General features: G+C 38.0%; 1 protein-coding gene across 3 annotated transcripts in view; it reads left to right on the top strand.

Moving 5' to 3' along the window:
* Epp (Ecdysteroid phosphate phosphatase) overlaps positions 1-14,141 on the top strand; it is a 162,950-nt gene that overhangs the window by 123,875 nt on the left and 24,934 nt on the right. For all 3 annotated transcript variants that reach the window (XM_067760418.1, XM_067760417.1, XM_067760416.1), the window contains one exon: positions 10,258-10,777. In XM_067760418.1, the coding sequence (XP_067616519.1) occupies positions 10,258-10,777 (520 nt within the window). The remainder of the gene's footprint in view (positions 1-10,257; positions 10,778-14,141) is intronic.

The raw sequence follows: 14,141 nt of genomic DNA, 5'->3' as shown, positions 1-14,141 counted from the left end.
CAGGAAGATTACATCACAGTGGAGACTGTACGAGGCCACGATATCAGTGGACAGGGGCACGCCACCGGGAGGGGTGCTATCACCTCTACTGTGGACGCTGGTCATCAACCAACTGCTCAGGCGATTCGATGAGGGACCCGTAAAACTTACGGCTTACGCAGATGACTTTGCAATCGTCATAAGTGGAAAGTATCTTCCAACGATCAGCTCTTTGATGGATCGTGCGCTTCGGGACATTCATACCTGTACATCTAATGTCGGGTTGAAAGTCAACGCGGAGAAGACGGACATGGTCTTGTTTACAAAGAGGTACAAGGTCCCAAATTGGCCTAAGTTAGGAGGGGTGACCCTACAGGAGAAACCTTTGCACAAAATATCTGGGAATCATCGTAGACAGTAAGCTGTCAAGGAAGCTCAACGTGGAGGAGAGGGTAAAGAAGGCTTCAACGGCACTTTATGCATGTAAAAGAATGCTGGGGTGTACGTGGGGCTTATCGCCCTCCCTTTCTCATTGGGGTTTTGCTGCGATTGTAAGCTCTATTCTATATTATGGAGCTCTTGTTTGGTGGAAAGCCACACAAAAAACAACCCACCTCAAAAAATTAGAGGGGATATGCACTATCAATGCTTAGCATTACGGGAGCCCTGAAAACAACCACGGCTGCGCTGTATGTCATTCTGCACATTCCACCTGTAGACCTGGTAGCAAAGAACATAGCATTAACAACTGCAACCACACTCTGTGCCTCGGGACAGCTTGAGCGCCGACCATACAGCCATAGTAGTATAGCGTCATCAATCACAAGACGAACAGACTACCTGATTCCCTATCTGCGCTTCGATGGAGATCTTAAGGCCACAATAGAGGTGGACGGTTGGTACAAGGGTGCTCAAATGGCGGACGAGGCGAGACATGTGTACACAGATGGTCCCAAAGTAGTAGAAGGAGTAGAGTCTGTGGTATACTGTGCTGATCCGGAAACAGATCCTACCGCAACCAAAGCAGTAGAAACCCTGGAAGAGAATAGCTTAAGCTGCAACCGGGTTAACTTTTATATTGACAGCCATGCAGCAATTAAGGCAATAATCTTGCATAGCACAGCATCTAAATGCGTGTTAGAGTGTAAGCAGTCCATCTATTTTGGGTCCCAGGGCATATGGGAATAGATGGGAATGGAAAAGCGGATGAACTAGCTAAAAAAGGCGCATCCCTTGAAGCTTGCTTCGCAGACGTCCCAATTAGACTGGGCGAGATTAAGCGAAGGCGAGAGGTGCACATGATCGACCAAGCAGGAAAGTCATGGGTTCAAGCGCGGAGCTGAATTATGTGTAGGTCTTACAACCTTAGACTAACAAAGTTGCTTCTATCATTAAAAAGAGAGGATTGTAGACTCATGACGGGTATTCTGACTGTACACTGCCTTCTGGCGTCATATGCCTTTAAATTAGGCTTGGTCAATGATACCAGATGTAGGAAGTGCGGGTTGGAGGAGGAAACGATCGAGCACGTTCTGTGGTCGTTCCCTGCGCTTACCAGGTTAAGACTCCAGCTATTAGGAGTGATACAGCTGACAGATCTAGAAGCAGCAAGTTGCTTAAGTCCTAGGAAGATTCTAGTATTTGCCAAAAGGACGGAGTTATTTTATAACATAGGTCCTGGTTTTTGATAGGGTTTTTTAGTTTGGTCGTTAAAACAAACTTCGGGTAACACTACGGACTCATTCAGTCTATGTGAGGTCCTTATGGACCGGCCAGTTCAACCTAACCTAACCTGTCATTCGGCTATCTGAAAATTGTTCACCAATTTTGTGCCCGAAAAGGTGTTGCTTTTTGCATTTTTAGTTCTGCCTCAAAGTCTGTAAAGTTCAACTAAATAATGTATTAACACCTCTCCCTTCTATGCCCGATTTTTCAGTGAAAGCTTCAACTGCAGTTGAAGTTGAGGTCAGTTTACTTTGGATGCATCAGTTGAATTTTACTACTCATTACAGCTTAAGTGGCCAAATTGATTTTTTTATTTTTATTCCATCCTAATTGTAATGTAAACTAGTACAGGTCCTGTGTATCCCCTTTTGCATTGGTGTTAGGTGGCACTGATAAGCAAAAAAACGCATTCTGTAATAGCTTTAATAGCAAGGTATTTATTTTCCTACTCCTATTTTTTCAAAGCGGGTAAAAAGTTTTACCATTTTCTGACCGTTGAAAATACATCCCTAACGGCATAACGGTACCTCGTAACTGGATAAACTAATCGAGATAGATATAAACTTCTACATATCAAAATGCTCTGGGCGAAAAAAGAAATTCATTTAGCCATGTCCGTCCGTCCGTCCGTCTGTCCGTAACGATAACTTGAGTAAATTTTGAGGTATCTTAATGAAATTTGGTATGTAAGTTCCTGGGCACTCATCTCAGATCGCTATATAAAATGAACGAGATCGGACTATAACCGCGCCCACTTTTTCGATATCGAAAATTTCGAAAAATCGAAAAAGTGCTATAATTCATTGCCAAAGACGGATAAAGCGATGTAACTTGGTAGGTGGGTTAACCTTATAACGCAGAATAGAAAATTAGTAAAATTTTGTACACTGGGCGTGGCACCGCCCACTTTTAAAAGAAGGTAATTTACAAGTTTTGCTAGCTGTAATTTGGCATTCGTTGAAGATATATTGATGAAATTTGGCAGGAATGTTACTCCTATTTTTATATGTGTTCTAAATAACAATTAGCAAAATCGGATGACGACCACGCTCACTTTAAAAAAAAATGTTTAAAGTCAAATTTTAACAAAAAATTTAATATCTTTACAGTTTATGAGTAAATTATGTAAAGATTTAACTGCAGTACTGATATGGTGCAACAAAATACAAAAATAAAAGAAAATGTCAAAATGGGCGTGGCTCCGCTCTTTTCATTTAATTTGGCTAGAATACTTTTAAGTCGAACAAAAATTTACCAATCCTTGTGAAATTTGGAAAGGGCATAGCTTCTATGACGGTAACTGTTTTCTGAGAAAATTGGCAAAATCGGTTGAAGCCACACCCAGTTTTTATGCACAGTCGACCGTCTGTCCTTCCGCTCGGCCGTTAACACGATAACTTGAGCAAAAATCGATATATCTTTACTAAACTTACTTCACGTACTTATCTGAACTCACTTTATCATGGTAATAAATCTTTATCTTGGCGAAATCCGACTATGACCACGCCCACTTTTTCGATATCGAAAAATCAAAAAATGCCATAATTCTATACCAAATACGAAAAAAGGGATGACACATTTTGATTGGATTGATTTTTTGACGCAAAATATAAATTTAGAAAGAACTTTGTAAAATGGGTGTTACACCTACCATATTAAGTACAAGAAAATGAAAAAGTTATGCAGGGCGAAATCAAAAGCCCTTGAAATCATGGCAGGAATACTGTTCGTGGTATTACATACATAAATTACACATATAAATAAATTAGGGTCACCCTGGTCCACATTTTAGTCGATATCTCGAAAACGCCTTCACATATACAACTAAGGGCCGCACCCTTTTAATACCTCTAATTTGATACCCATATCGTACAAACACATTATAGAGTCATCCCTGGTCCACCTTTATGGCGATATTTCGAAAAGGCGTCCACCTATAGAACTAAGGCCCACTCCCTTTTAAAATACTCTTTAATACCTTTCATTTGATGCCCATGTCATACAAACACATTCCAGGGTTACCCTACTAGGCTCATTTTCCTACATGGTGATTCTCCCTTATTTGACAAAGGGTGAAGGAAAATCGTTCCAAAAAACGTCACCCTTGGTCTACAATTTGGTCGATATTTCCAAAACGTATAAGATATGGAATTAAAAACTACTTATAAACCATCTACGAAACTCTACGAAACCAACGCAGCTAAGCTCTCAGCTGAGTATTTAATGTTCGGTTACACCCGAACTTAGCCTTCCTTACTTGTTTTATTTACTTCACCTAGTGATTCCACCATGGTTCTGGCTTATTTTAAACTTACCAAAAAAAATGTATGTAATTAATAATATTACATATTAATAATCTATAATATAGAACAAAGCAAAAAATATATAGAATATATATCTTTCCCGGGGCGTAAGTTTATTCTCAACTCAAATAACTCAACGTGCAAACAATTACCTTACAATTGGAACATCTAATAATTGAAAGAGAACAATAGTTTTATCCAGATTAGGGGTGTCTTTCGCTCGACATCGTATTAAATTTATTATACTCGGCCGTAATCTGATAATCAATTGATCGCATTATTAAATAAGATCGCAATTGACTCGGGCAGAAATCCTTGTTCTCCTCCAAATACTCATAGTCAATACATTCGCTTTCATTACATTGCAAATTAGTAAATTCGTTATCTTACTTATAGAGCTGTTGCCCTCCTCTCTCGTACTCTCACCACATGGACTGTACTGTATCCAACGTCGAAGCCTGCTGGGGTCAATAACACTGTTATAAGGGATCTGAGTGATCAATATAGAAGGTATCCCATGATTCAGGTTTCTTCTGAATACCATAGAGACACCTCTCATTGCTCCTATATTGTCCTGAGTAAAAGATGCACTTCAAACAGTTTGCAAGGAATGTTTTGATTTTTCTTCTCATGCCAGGAGCGAAGCATTTATCTACCGCTAAGTGTTCATAGGTCTCGTGTACTAGTCGAATTACATTGTTCTCCATATATCTAGATACGAAGAGCTGCCGCTTGCCTTTTTCCACATAGAACACCAGTCCATTTCCATTTCGAATCCCTTCACCTCAGCCTCTTCCAAACGTTTTCTACTCTTCTATTATGGATTTGAGTTGTTTGGAGGTTCATGTCTACTTCAACTTTAGCTACATATGTTGACCTGCTTAAAGTGTCCACATGCGCCATATGTTTTCCTGATGGATGCCTAATCTTAAAATCAAACTCAACCAAAGCTGGGACCACCGAGCAATCCTTGGGTTTATTTGTGTTATTGAGCGCTAATACTAATGAATCGCAATCTGTTACAACAGTAAAAGGAATTCCATGGAGATAGAATCTAATTCATACAAAAGCCCTAACTATCGCCGTATCCAGTTCAAAATTATAGTAGCGTGATTCAGCATCAGTGGTGCTTCTTGAAAAGTACGCTAACGGGTGAAACTTTTGGTCAGTCCGCTTCTGCAGCAAGACGGCCCTATTTCCATACTCACTGGCGTCTGTATACAACTCAGTGTCACGATTCGGGTCGAAAATACGTAAAACATATAACTCTACCAGTCGATTCTTTAAAGTCTGGAAAACCTCTTTACATCTTTGGTATAAATCTACTAAAATATGAAAATAAGCCAAGACGCCGTTGTATTTCCTTTGCAGTGCGTGGTAATTTATAGCTTTTGATAGCTTCCACCTGCCTCTGGCTGGGTCGTATTCCTTTATTACTTACTCTGTAGCCTAAATATTCCAACTCCTGATATACGAACTTAAATTTATCAAAATTTAATTTCAATCCGGCTTCAGCGAGTAGCTTCAGCACACGCCCTAATAATACTTCGACATGCTCTTCGATAGTCTCTTCAGCAACTAAAATATCATCTAAATAAACCACCACTTCTCCACGACTAATCAACGACTCCAGTACTTGATTTACCAGTCTTTGAAAAACAGCAGGAGCATTGAGCTTAAACGGTACAAAGTTATATTCATGCTGCCCTATTGGTGTTACGAAAGCAGTTAAAGGTATTGAGTGCACATGCATCGGAATTCGATGATACCCATTCGAAAGTCTAAGGTACTAAAGTAGTTTTTCCCCAACACATAGGTTAAGCAGCCTCGATTAAAGGTAAATGGAATCTATCCTTTATAGTGATCTTATTTAACTCTCGACAGTCTACACACATACGCAACTTATCGTTCCTTTTCCAAACTAGAACTATTGGCCACGCATATGGAGACTCGTTGGAATTCATTATTCTCTGAGACAATAAACTATCAATTATTTCCTGTATCTCACTTTTTTCTTTAAATGATAGTCTGCGCGGAACGCTATACACAGGGGTGTCATTTCTTAATGAAATCTTCATAATATAATACCTAGCCACTCAGGCCAATTCAATTCCAACCTTCGTTGGCAGGTATTTCTCGTTGCAAAACACTGCTCCTATTGTTTGCAGCCCCCTGACTGCTACATTTGATGGTTGTGATATAATCCGCTTCCATTCTCATAGCGCTCCATTAACATTTTAAGTTCGGCTCAAGAGGTAGCCCCATGCAGCATTGCCTTATTCTGAATTCCAATTCAATCATGTCTTATGGAGATGGATTCTTCGAGTAACGGTAAAAAATACTCAAAGTGCTATAGGGAGAAACTAAAAACTGACCCACTAACGCAGGAGAGAAGCCGTTTAAAAGCAAAAGAGAGTGCATCAAAGTATAGAAAAAGGTTGGAGTCCAGCAAGCATAAAAATGATGCAATAAGAAAACAAAATTGTAAAAGACAACAAGCATTTCGCTTGAGAAAGCAAAATTAATGTGCTATAGAAGATAACCCAGAAGCCAATCAGCCCTATAAATGCAAGCAAACAATAGGAAAGGCATTAAAAAAAGCCAAAATTGTTTTGCCGGTCGACCCAAAGAAAAGAAGCTATATTGTTGACTTGTTATATAAAAAATATGGTACATTATCATTGAAGGACGACTCTAAATCTGCAATACAAGAAAAAAAAAAACAGTTTGTCGTAGACTTTTACTCAAGAGATGATATTAGTGTCCAGGCCGCTGGTAGAAAGGAGACATTTATTGTCCATAGGGAAATGATGGCCAAGCGTTTTATGTTGCTTCTTGTTGCTGAGTCGTATGAACTCTACAAATCGGAGAAAAATATTAACTTCGTTAGCAAGTCTGCATTTTACGAATTGCGACCAAAACACGTGCAACTATCATGTAAGATACCAAATAATATCTGTGTTTGTTAGCATCATGCCAACTTTGCATTTATTTTGGAAAGCAGTGCGGATGTTATAAAATCTTTTTCGCCCAACTTTGAAAATTTTCTCAAATCTGCTTAGTGCAACATTGAAAACGAAAAATGTATGATGGATAAATGCAAAAATTGCGTTCAGGATGTAAGAAATGCATTAGTGCCCCTAAAATATTGGCCATTGATGGATGAAGCTGTTAAATGGAAACATTGGCGCAAAGTTGAAGACCGCATTGCTTTGACATACACCGAAGGTTCTTTATCTGATCTTTTGTACGAACTATATGCACAGTTACCTTTGTTTAAACACCACTTTTTTATTAAACGTTCCCAACAAAACTATTTCGAAAGCAAAAAAAAATAACATTAGCCCCAACAAAACTATTTCGAAAGCAAAAAAAATAACATTAGCCCGGAAGATTTAATTCTACAAATTGACTTTGCAGAGAATTATAGGTTCACTTTTCAAAATGAGGTGCAAAGCAAACATTTTAGCTACCGTCAAGTTACCATTTTCACTTGCGTTGCTTGGTTGGTTGGTGAAGTAAAATCGTATGCTATAATCAGTCACAAACTCGCTCACAATAAATTCGATGTGTGCTGTTTTTTAACAAAACTTGTAGACATAAACAAAAAAACATGGGAAATTTCAAAATATTTATATTTTTTCGGATGGCAGTTTAAAAATAAGTTTATTGCGCGAATCCTGCCAGATTTTGTTTTTGAATTTGGTTGCAAAGTTTTAGAATAGAACTATTTTCCAACTTCTCATGGAAAATGTGCGCTCGATGGGGTAGGAGCAACGATACAACGAAAAGTTTGGCAGGAGACAAAAACGAAAAATATTATTTTGGATACTACAGTTTCTTTTTACCAATGTGCTCGAAATCATATCTTTGGAGTTAACTTAACTTACATTCCCACACAGCAAATAGAAGAGTTTTCTGTTTTGCTAATAGAAAAGTGGAATGAGTTGCCGAGAATTTCTGCATTACATAAAATTCATCATTTATCAAGCAGCGAAGACTTGCAAATAAAAGCAGCCGAGAATGCGTTTTCACATAAAAGTGTTGTATAATAATAAAATAAACTTTTAAAATGTTATTATTACTTATTTAATATATTTTTAAATAAAAAAAATACATATTTTTAAATAAAATTTATTTTTAAATGTCAAATGTTATGTGCATATTTATTTGGTTTATTTTTTCAAAACAACAAAATCACAGCACTAACCCCAATTGAATATCTCCATACATCCATTCAATTTGGAATTTCTACAAAAAATTTTAAAATTGGAAAATTGGTATATCAACAAAGAAAATTTTAATGGATTTAATTTCAGTGACATAACGCCAGGTAACGTCACGCCAGATACTTTGTCTGGTAAAAAAAAAAAACCGAAAAGATTTTTTTAATATAAGAAATTGGAATATTAACCTTAAATATTTAAACATCATGACAAGAAGTTTCACGCGAATAGTTCTACCCAATTCGAAGAATTATGCCTTTTCACAATTCAAGCCAAAGAGGACTTCCGTTTTTTGTAACGTCACGCCAGCCCATTTATTACCTTATATAATTTAGTATTTTTAATAAATTTCCGTAACTTGTTTACTAAAATAAAGTTCGCTTTATTACAATGCAACTATTTAAAAAAAAAATTCCGAAATGTTAATGCATTTTTTTTTTTTAACATTTAGTCATACAAATGTCACGTCACGCCAGTTTGGAAATACCCATATGCCAATGTTTATGCACTAAGGCGCTGTTTACAAACAAGCATTTTTGTTGCTGAAACTCGTTACTTGAAGAAGAGGGGATGACGAGACACGCTTTGTGCTGTCTTTCTTCTGTTGTCAAATTCTGGTTTTCGTAAATTTTTATTTTATTGAAGAATTTTTGGCTGATTTTTAACACAAATCTTTTATTATTTATATAATTGGCGCTTAACCGTTTAAATGGTTATGGCCGTCCAACAAGGCGCGCCAGTCGCTCCTCTCTTCCAATTGGTCACACCAATTGAGTTTAAATTGTTTTCCACCTGGTCCTTCCAACGGAGTGGGCCGGGTTCCGATAGAAACACTTTCTTGGCCGGAGCGTCATCTTTTCTATCAAATTCTATTCACGGTTCGATTTGCCTGAACTTTGTGTAGTTAGCCCTTTCCCTAGATTAGTATTTACGATACTTATTTTTAAGAAGTGGATCAGGCACCGATCCATTCGAACGAACTCTATTTGTATTTGTATTTGTATTTATTAGGCAATTCATCCCAGCACAACAATTTGACAAAAATTATTTTACAGTGCTAGTCGGTAAAAGGCATAAAATAGGAACAATCTAATCTTGAAACTTAAAGCTAATGACTATGGCTAAGAAAAGGTTACAACAAATAATATATTTAATAAATAGTAAATAGATAAATAAAGGAATGATGGAGTACATTTGCTTAGAAGGAATCAGTATTTCAATTGTCTAGGTTATTATAGAAACTTGTTAATTCTTTATTGAAGAGCAGAGCATTGCTTATAAGCCTAAGTCTAGAAGGGAGCGAGTTCCAAAGACGTATGGAATTAATGAAGAACTGGCGATCAGATATTAGCATACGATGTCTGAAGTGGGTAAGGAGAACAGATCTAGACGACTGGAGAAAATTTAGCCTCCGATACAGATAGTCAGGTTCCTTCATATATATTAATTTATGTAGCGTGGTGAGCGTTTTAAGTTTAATAAGGTTATCGAAAGAAATGTTTAGAAACCTGTAAGCATTTGTGCTTCGATTTGCCTGAAATTTTGTATATAGCCTTGCCATTTGCCTAGGTTGATATTAACCACACTTTTTTCCGTAAAATGGACCATGGACCGACTGGGACTGGAGGCAGGGACTGGGACTAGGACTGTACTGGGATTAGGACAGGGATTGGGACTGGGTCTGGGAGTAAGGGATGTAGAAGAATAAGAAGCACTAGCGAAAAGAGGGAAGAATAAAGAGATAGAGTAAGACGTAGAGAGAGAAATAGAGATAGATGGAGCGGAAATGAAGTGAGGGAAAAATTAGATGGAGAAAGAAAAAGGCAGAGGGATGAGTACTCAAAAGGATAAGGAAATGGGTGAAGAAGGAGGAGAGAGTAAGAGGTAAACACTCCTTCAAACTTATACATATAGATCAAAGTTTGTGCAGAATAATGTCTGCCGAGTCTGCTGGTATATTTGTATTATACATACATACATATGTGAACGTTCGTGTTTCTATAATATATTTTTATCCTTGGTAGGTCAAACTCAGGAGCTCATTGGGGGTTGTTCGTCGTTCAAAGAGGATTCAGAAAGTAGTGTGGACAAATATTTGCGAGAAACTTTACAACCCTGTTTGGATTTAACATTGATGCAAAAAGTCAACAATCACAATAAAACGCACAATAAAGATCACCTGTCACAATCCCAACAAATAGTTATACTATCACAACAAAATAACTTGCAAAATACGAACAGCTTCGAGTTGAGTTCACTTCAAGTAATGGATATGCCGATAAAGTCGAATGATATGGAAATTATGGTGGAGCCTATAGGTGTTGCAGCGCCGAGTGCTGATGATACACTCAGTATGGACTCCGAGCGGTCCCAAGAAGTTGCAAGTCTTGGGCCAACAACGCCGTCTAATAGACGTCGTGTATATATAATGCGACATGGAGAACGGGTAGATTTTACATTCGGTACATGGATACCTTATTGCTTCGATGAATTCAGCAATTACGTACGCAAAGACTTAAATATGCCTAAAAGCTTGCCAAAAAGGTAAAACCATAATAACTATGTAAAAAACATTAAGAACCCTATGCGGTTCTTAAAAAAATAATAATCCGTATAAAATGACACTAAAGAAATGCTCAAGAACAATTTCGTCTGTAAAATTTTCTTTTGCAGTACGCAGAAAATTAAGAAATGTCTGCTACTATTTTCTAAAAGTTTTTAGGGACAAATTCACCCAGAAACATATATGAAGCCAAATAACAAAATTAAACATTTATTAAAATCAATTAAAATTCAATATTCTATGTGTATTGTGCGTGAATCACAATGCATCGTCAAACGTCCAAATTTCCTGGCTGCTCCTATTTCCATGCAAATGAAATATGTAAATCAAAATATTTCCTTAGCGTTTACTAAGAGCTGCGTAGGGCCCTTTAAAAATAACTCGAAAAGGTACCATAAGTACATACAGGCCAACCTAATAAAAAGGCATTGCGGCAGCTCTCTGTCAAAAATGTCTCATGCACATAAAATAAATATGTAAATAAAAATAAATTGTATGAGAACAACCGAAATTGAATTCACTGCGTAAAAAGCTAACTCGATTTCCATTTTTTGTTCTGCGTGACATTTGCATACATGTTTTACAATGATGAAATAATAAAGGTGATGTCAACAACATAACCTCACTTTTTCGGCAGCTCTAAATGCCAGTATTTACGTGTATAATAAATTTGGATTGCTTAATTTTTCGTGCAAATTCTTCAAATAAATTAGTTTTCTGCAAAATTTTGTCTATATTCTGTTGGGGAATACAAGATTACGTTAATCTTTTTGGCTAAACAATTCTAGTAACGTCTTATATAGTTATAATATTTCTAAACGTATAGTAAAATCTAATACGAACGTAGTAGAACTCAAAGGCAGTTCTGTATGATAGACAACCCTCTAAATTATGCATGCCGAACTTGTCAGAATAAGGGAAAACGTCAACGGGATGAGAACGCCTGAATATTCATTTCATCATGATGTTTTACATTGTCGCAATGCATACTTATTTCGGTTAGGTCAAAAAATGTAATTTAAGTGCGTGCGTTAAAAAACTGCAGTGCGTTTTTTTTTTAGTGCAAAACAAGAGGTACATTTGGAGTGGTTAATAAAAAGAATATCTTTCACTCATTTTGTTCTGTAGATTTTCCGACACGCTGGATAAATGATGCATATTGGAACTATTTTCCGTCATCCCTTGTCAACTTTGATTTTTTTTTTTTGCTGATTTAAAATTAATGGTGGGCCTCATTGGAGTGTCCGGATTGTGGATTTTTGGTATCGCAATCAATGCAGGAGCCGAAGGGTTCATTTGGACCAATTCATGTGCCATGTTAGAATCTACTATATTTTTTGCATTTTGACAAGGGATGACGGAAAATCGTTCCAATATACATTACCTTTATTTCCTTTAGGTTTAATGTAATCATTGATCAGTGCATCGAAAAGGTTGTCCATTAAAAAAGTTTACCGAAGGTGGTAATTTTTTTATTTGAAGTGTATATTTGCTTTAACGAATAGTACGAAAATGATGTGTAATAAAAATAAATACTTTGCGGTGTACCTCCTAGGAGATTTATGCCGCCTCTCTGTTTAATGCTGACTCCGGTCGGCATCTGCTAGACTTATGAACTTAAACTGACAAGCTTTTCATGGCAGAAATACACTCGGAGTGTTTATGAAGCCACTGCCGAGGGGCGACCCTGCTTAGAAAATAGAAAAAATGATTCGTATTTCTAGAATTTTTGATGATGCTTTTCCTGGAGAACATTTAAAATTTTCAAAAAGAAAACATCGAAAACAAATTTTTGTTTTAATTAATTATTTGGGAACATTTTGGGCATGCAGTTTTAAAGTTCGTAAAAATGTTTGTATTATTAAGTGCAAGTTGCAGGTATCTTAGTGTTCTGGTTAGCTCAATTCAAAAAGGACCTAACCCACAAATTAAAAATTTTACAGATACAAAAACATTTTATTTTTACATTCACTATATACATATCGTCGCTGCGCTAACGAAAACAGTTGTGTTTTTTTCCAAATTTTTTTATTGCATATTTTATTATCACTATATAGAGCCCACATTTCTGCATATGCCGTTTTTTTATATCTCTTTTGGTTTAGAAGTGATCGAAAACAGCTATGTGCTCACAGTAGTAGAAGTAATCTGAAAAACGGTTATGTACTTACTTGTTTAACATTTTTTTAAACGCTGGCGAAAATGCTTTGATTTCAATGTAAAAATAATTACAAACCATCTCGCTTCCCAAGACAGCAGGTTTTACCTGACCAAGGGCTGTGATTTCAGCGTAACCCCATTTAATTTGTTGCGTCCCTCCCACAAATTGTAATCCTCCCAGCAGATCCTCACAGCGGGACTTCGCCATATTCTCCTGCTCCGGGAGGGTATCGAACCCAATCCGGGACCTGTACCTGACCCCGTTTCAGAGAAATGGTTTTGCTGCGTTTGCCGAGTGTCAGTTTGTCAGTGTGTCACGTGCAAGGGATGGTTGCATCGGACAGGATGTTCTGGGCTAGATCTCAAAACCCGACGTCCTCATAACTTTAATAAATCTTTTGTGGCTCCTTGCCGTTCTCGCCCAAGGGCGTCCCGTAGTCTGCGCCTTAGCGCACTCCACTACCATGTAGCAGCTCCACTGCTCAGCAAGCTAGAAGTGCCCGCTGCTGCTCACGCACCACGGAGCCACCAGCTCATACGACCGCTCCTACTCATAACTACAATCTCCGTAGTAGATTCGGTAGCAATGCCGAACATCAGTCCCCGCCCCATTTTCTTCTCCCCCCCTCTGCCCGACACTAACATTCGAGTAGGTCAGGAAAACATACTCTTAGTCCCTACCACCTTTTGCACCATTTGCCAGCATAAAATATATATGTTTGCGACATCTGGCCAATGCAGCTCCAGCCTTGGACGGTGCCACTTTCCTAGATGTTGTCGTCTCAGCGACGGCAACCCAACGGGTTTCATTGCGCCATGCTGCCAGGCCGCAAACCCAACTACACCGGGTACCCAAATGCTTACCCAAGGACGTCCAATCCCAGGGCCACAACAGCAATTGCGTCCTGGCCTCCCTCAACTCAGACGCAGTCACCTATCACTTACCCACAGAGTGACGAAGTCTGCCCCGTTGCACTTCAGAATTCTGCAGTTAAACTGTAATGGGTTAACTGGGAAGATCACGGAGATAGTTGATTTCATGAAGCGGCATAACATCCGCATTTCAGCGTTCCAAGGGACCAAACATACAGCAGGTCTGCAGAGCAGATCCTCCACAGAAAAGATCGCGAGACCGGAAATGGAGGCGGTCTCGCGTTTATCACTCACCACTCAGTGCAATATAAT

Source organism: Eurosta solidaginis, chromosome 1 (genome assembly GCF_040869045.1).
Source record: "Eurosta solidaginis isolate ZX-2024a chromosome 1, ASM4086904v1, whole genome shotgun sequence".
Lineage (NCBI taxonomy): Eukaryota > Metazoa > Arthropoda > Insecta > Diptera > Tephritidae > Eurosta > Eurosta solidaginis.
This window is presented reverse-complemented; position numbering and strand designations above follow the sequence as displayed.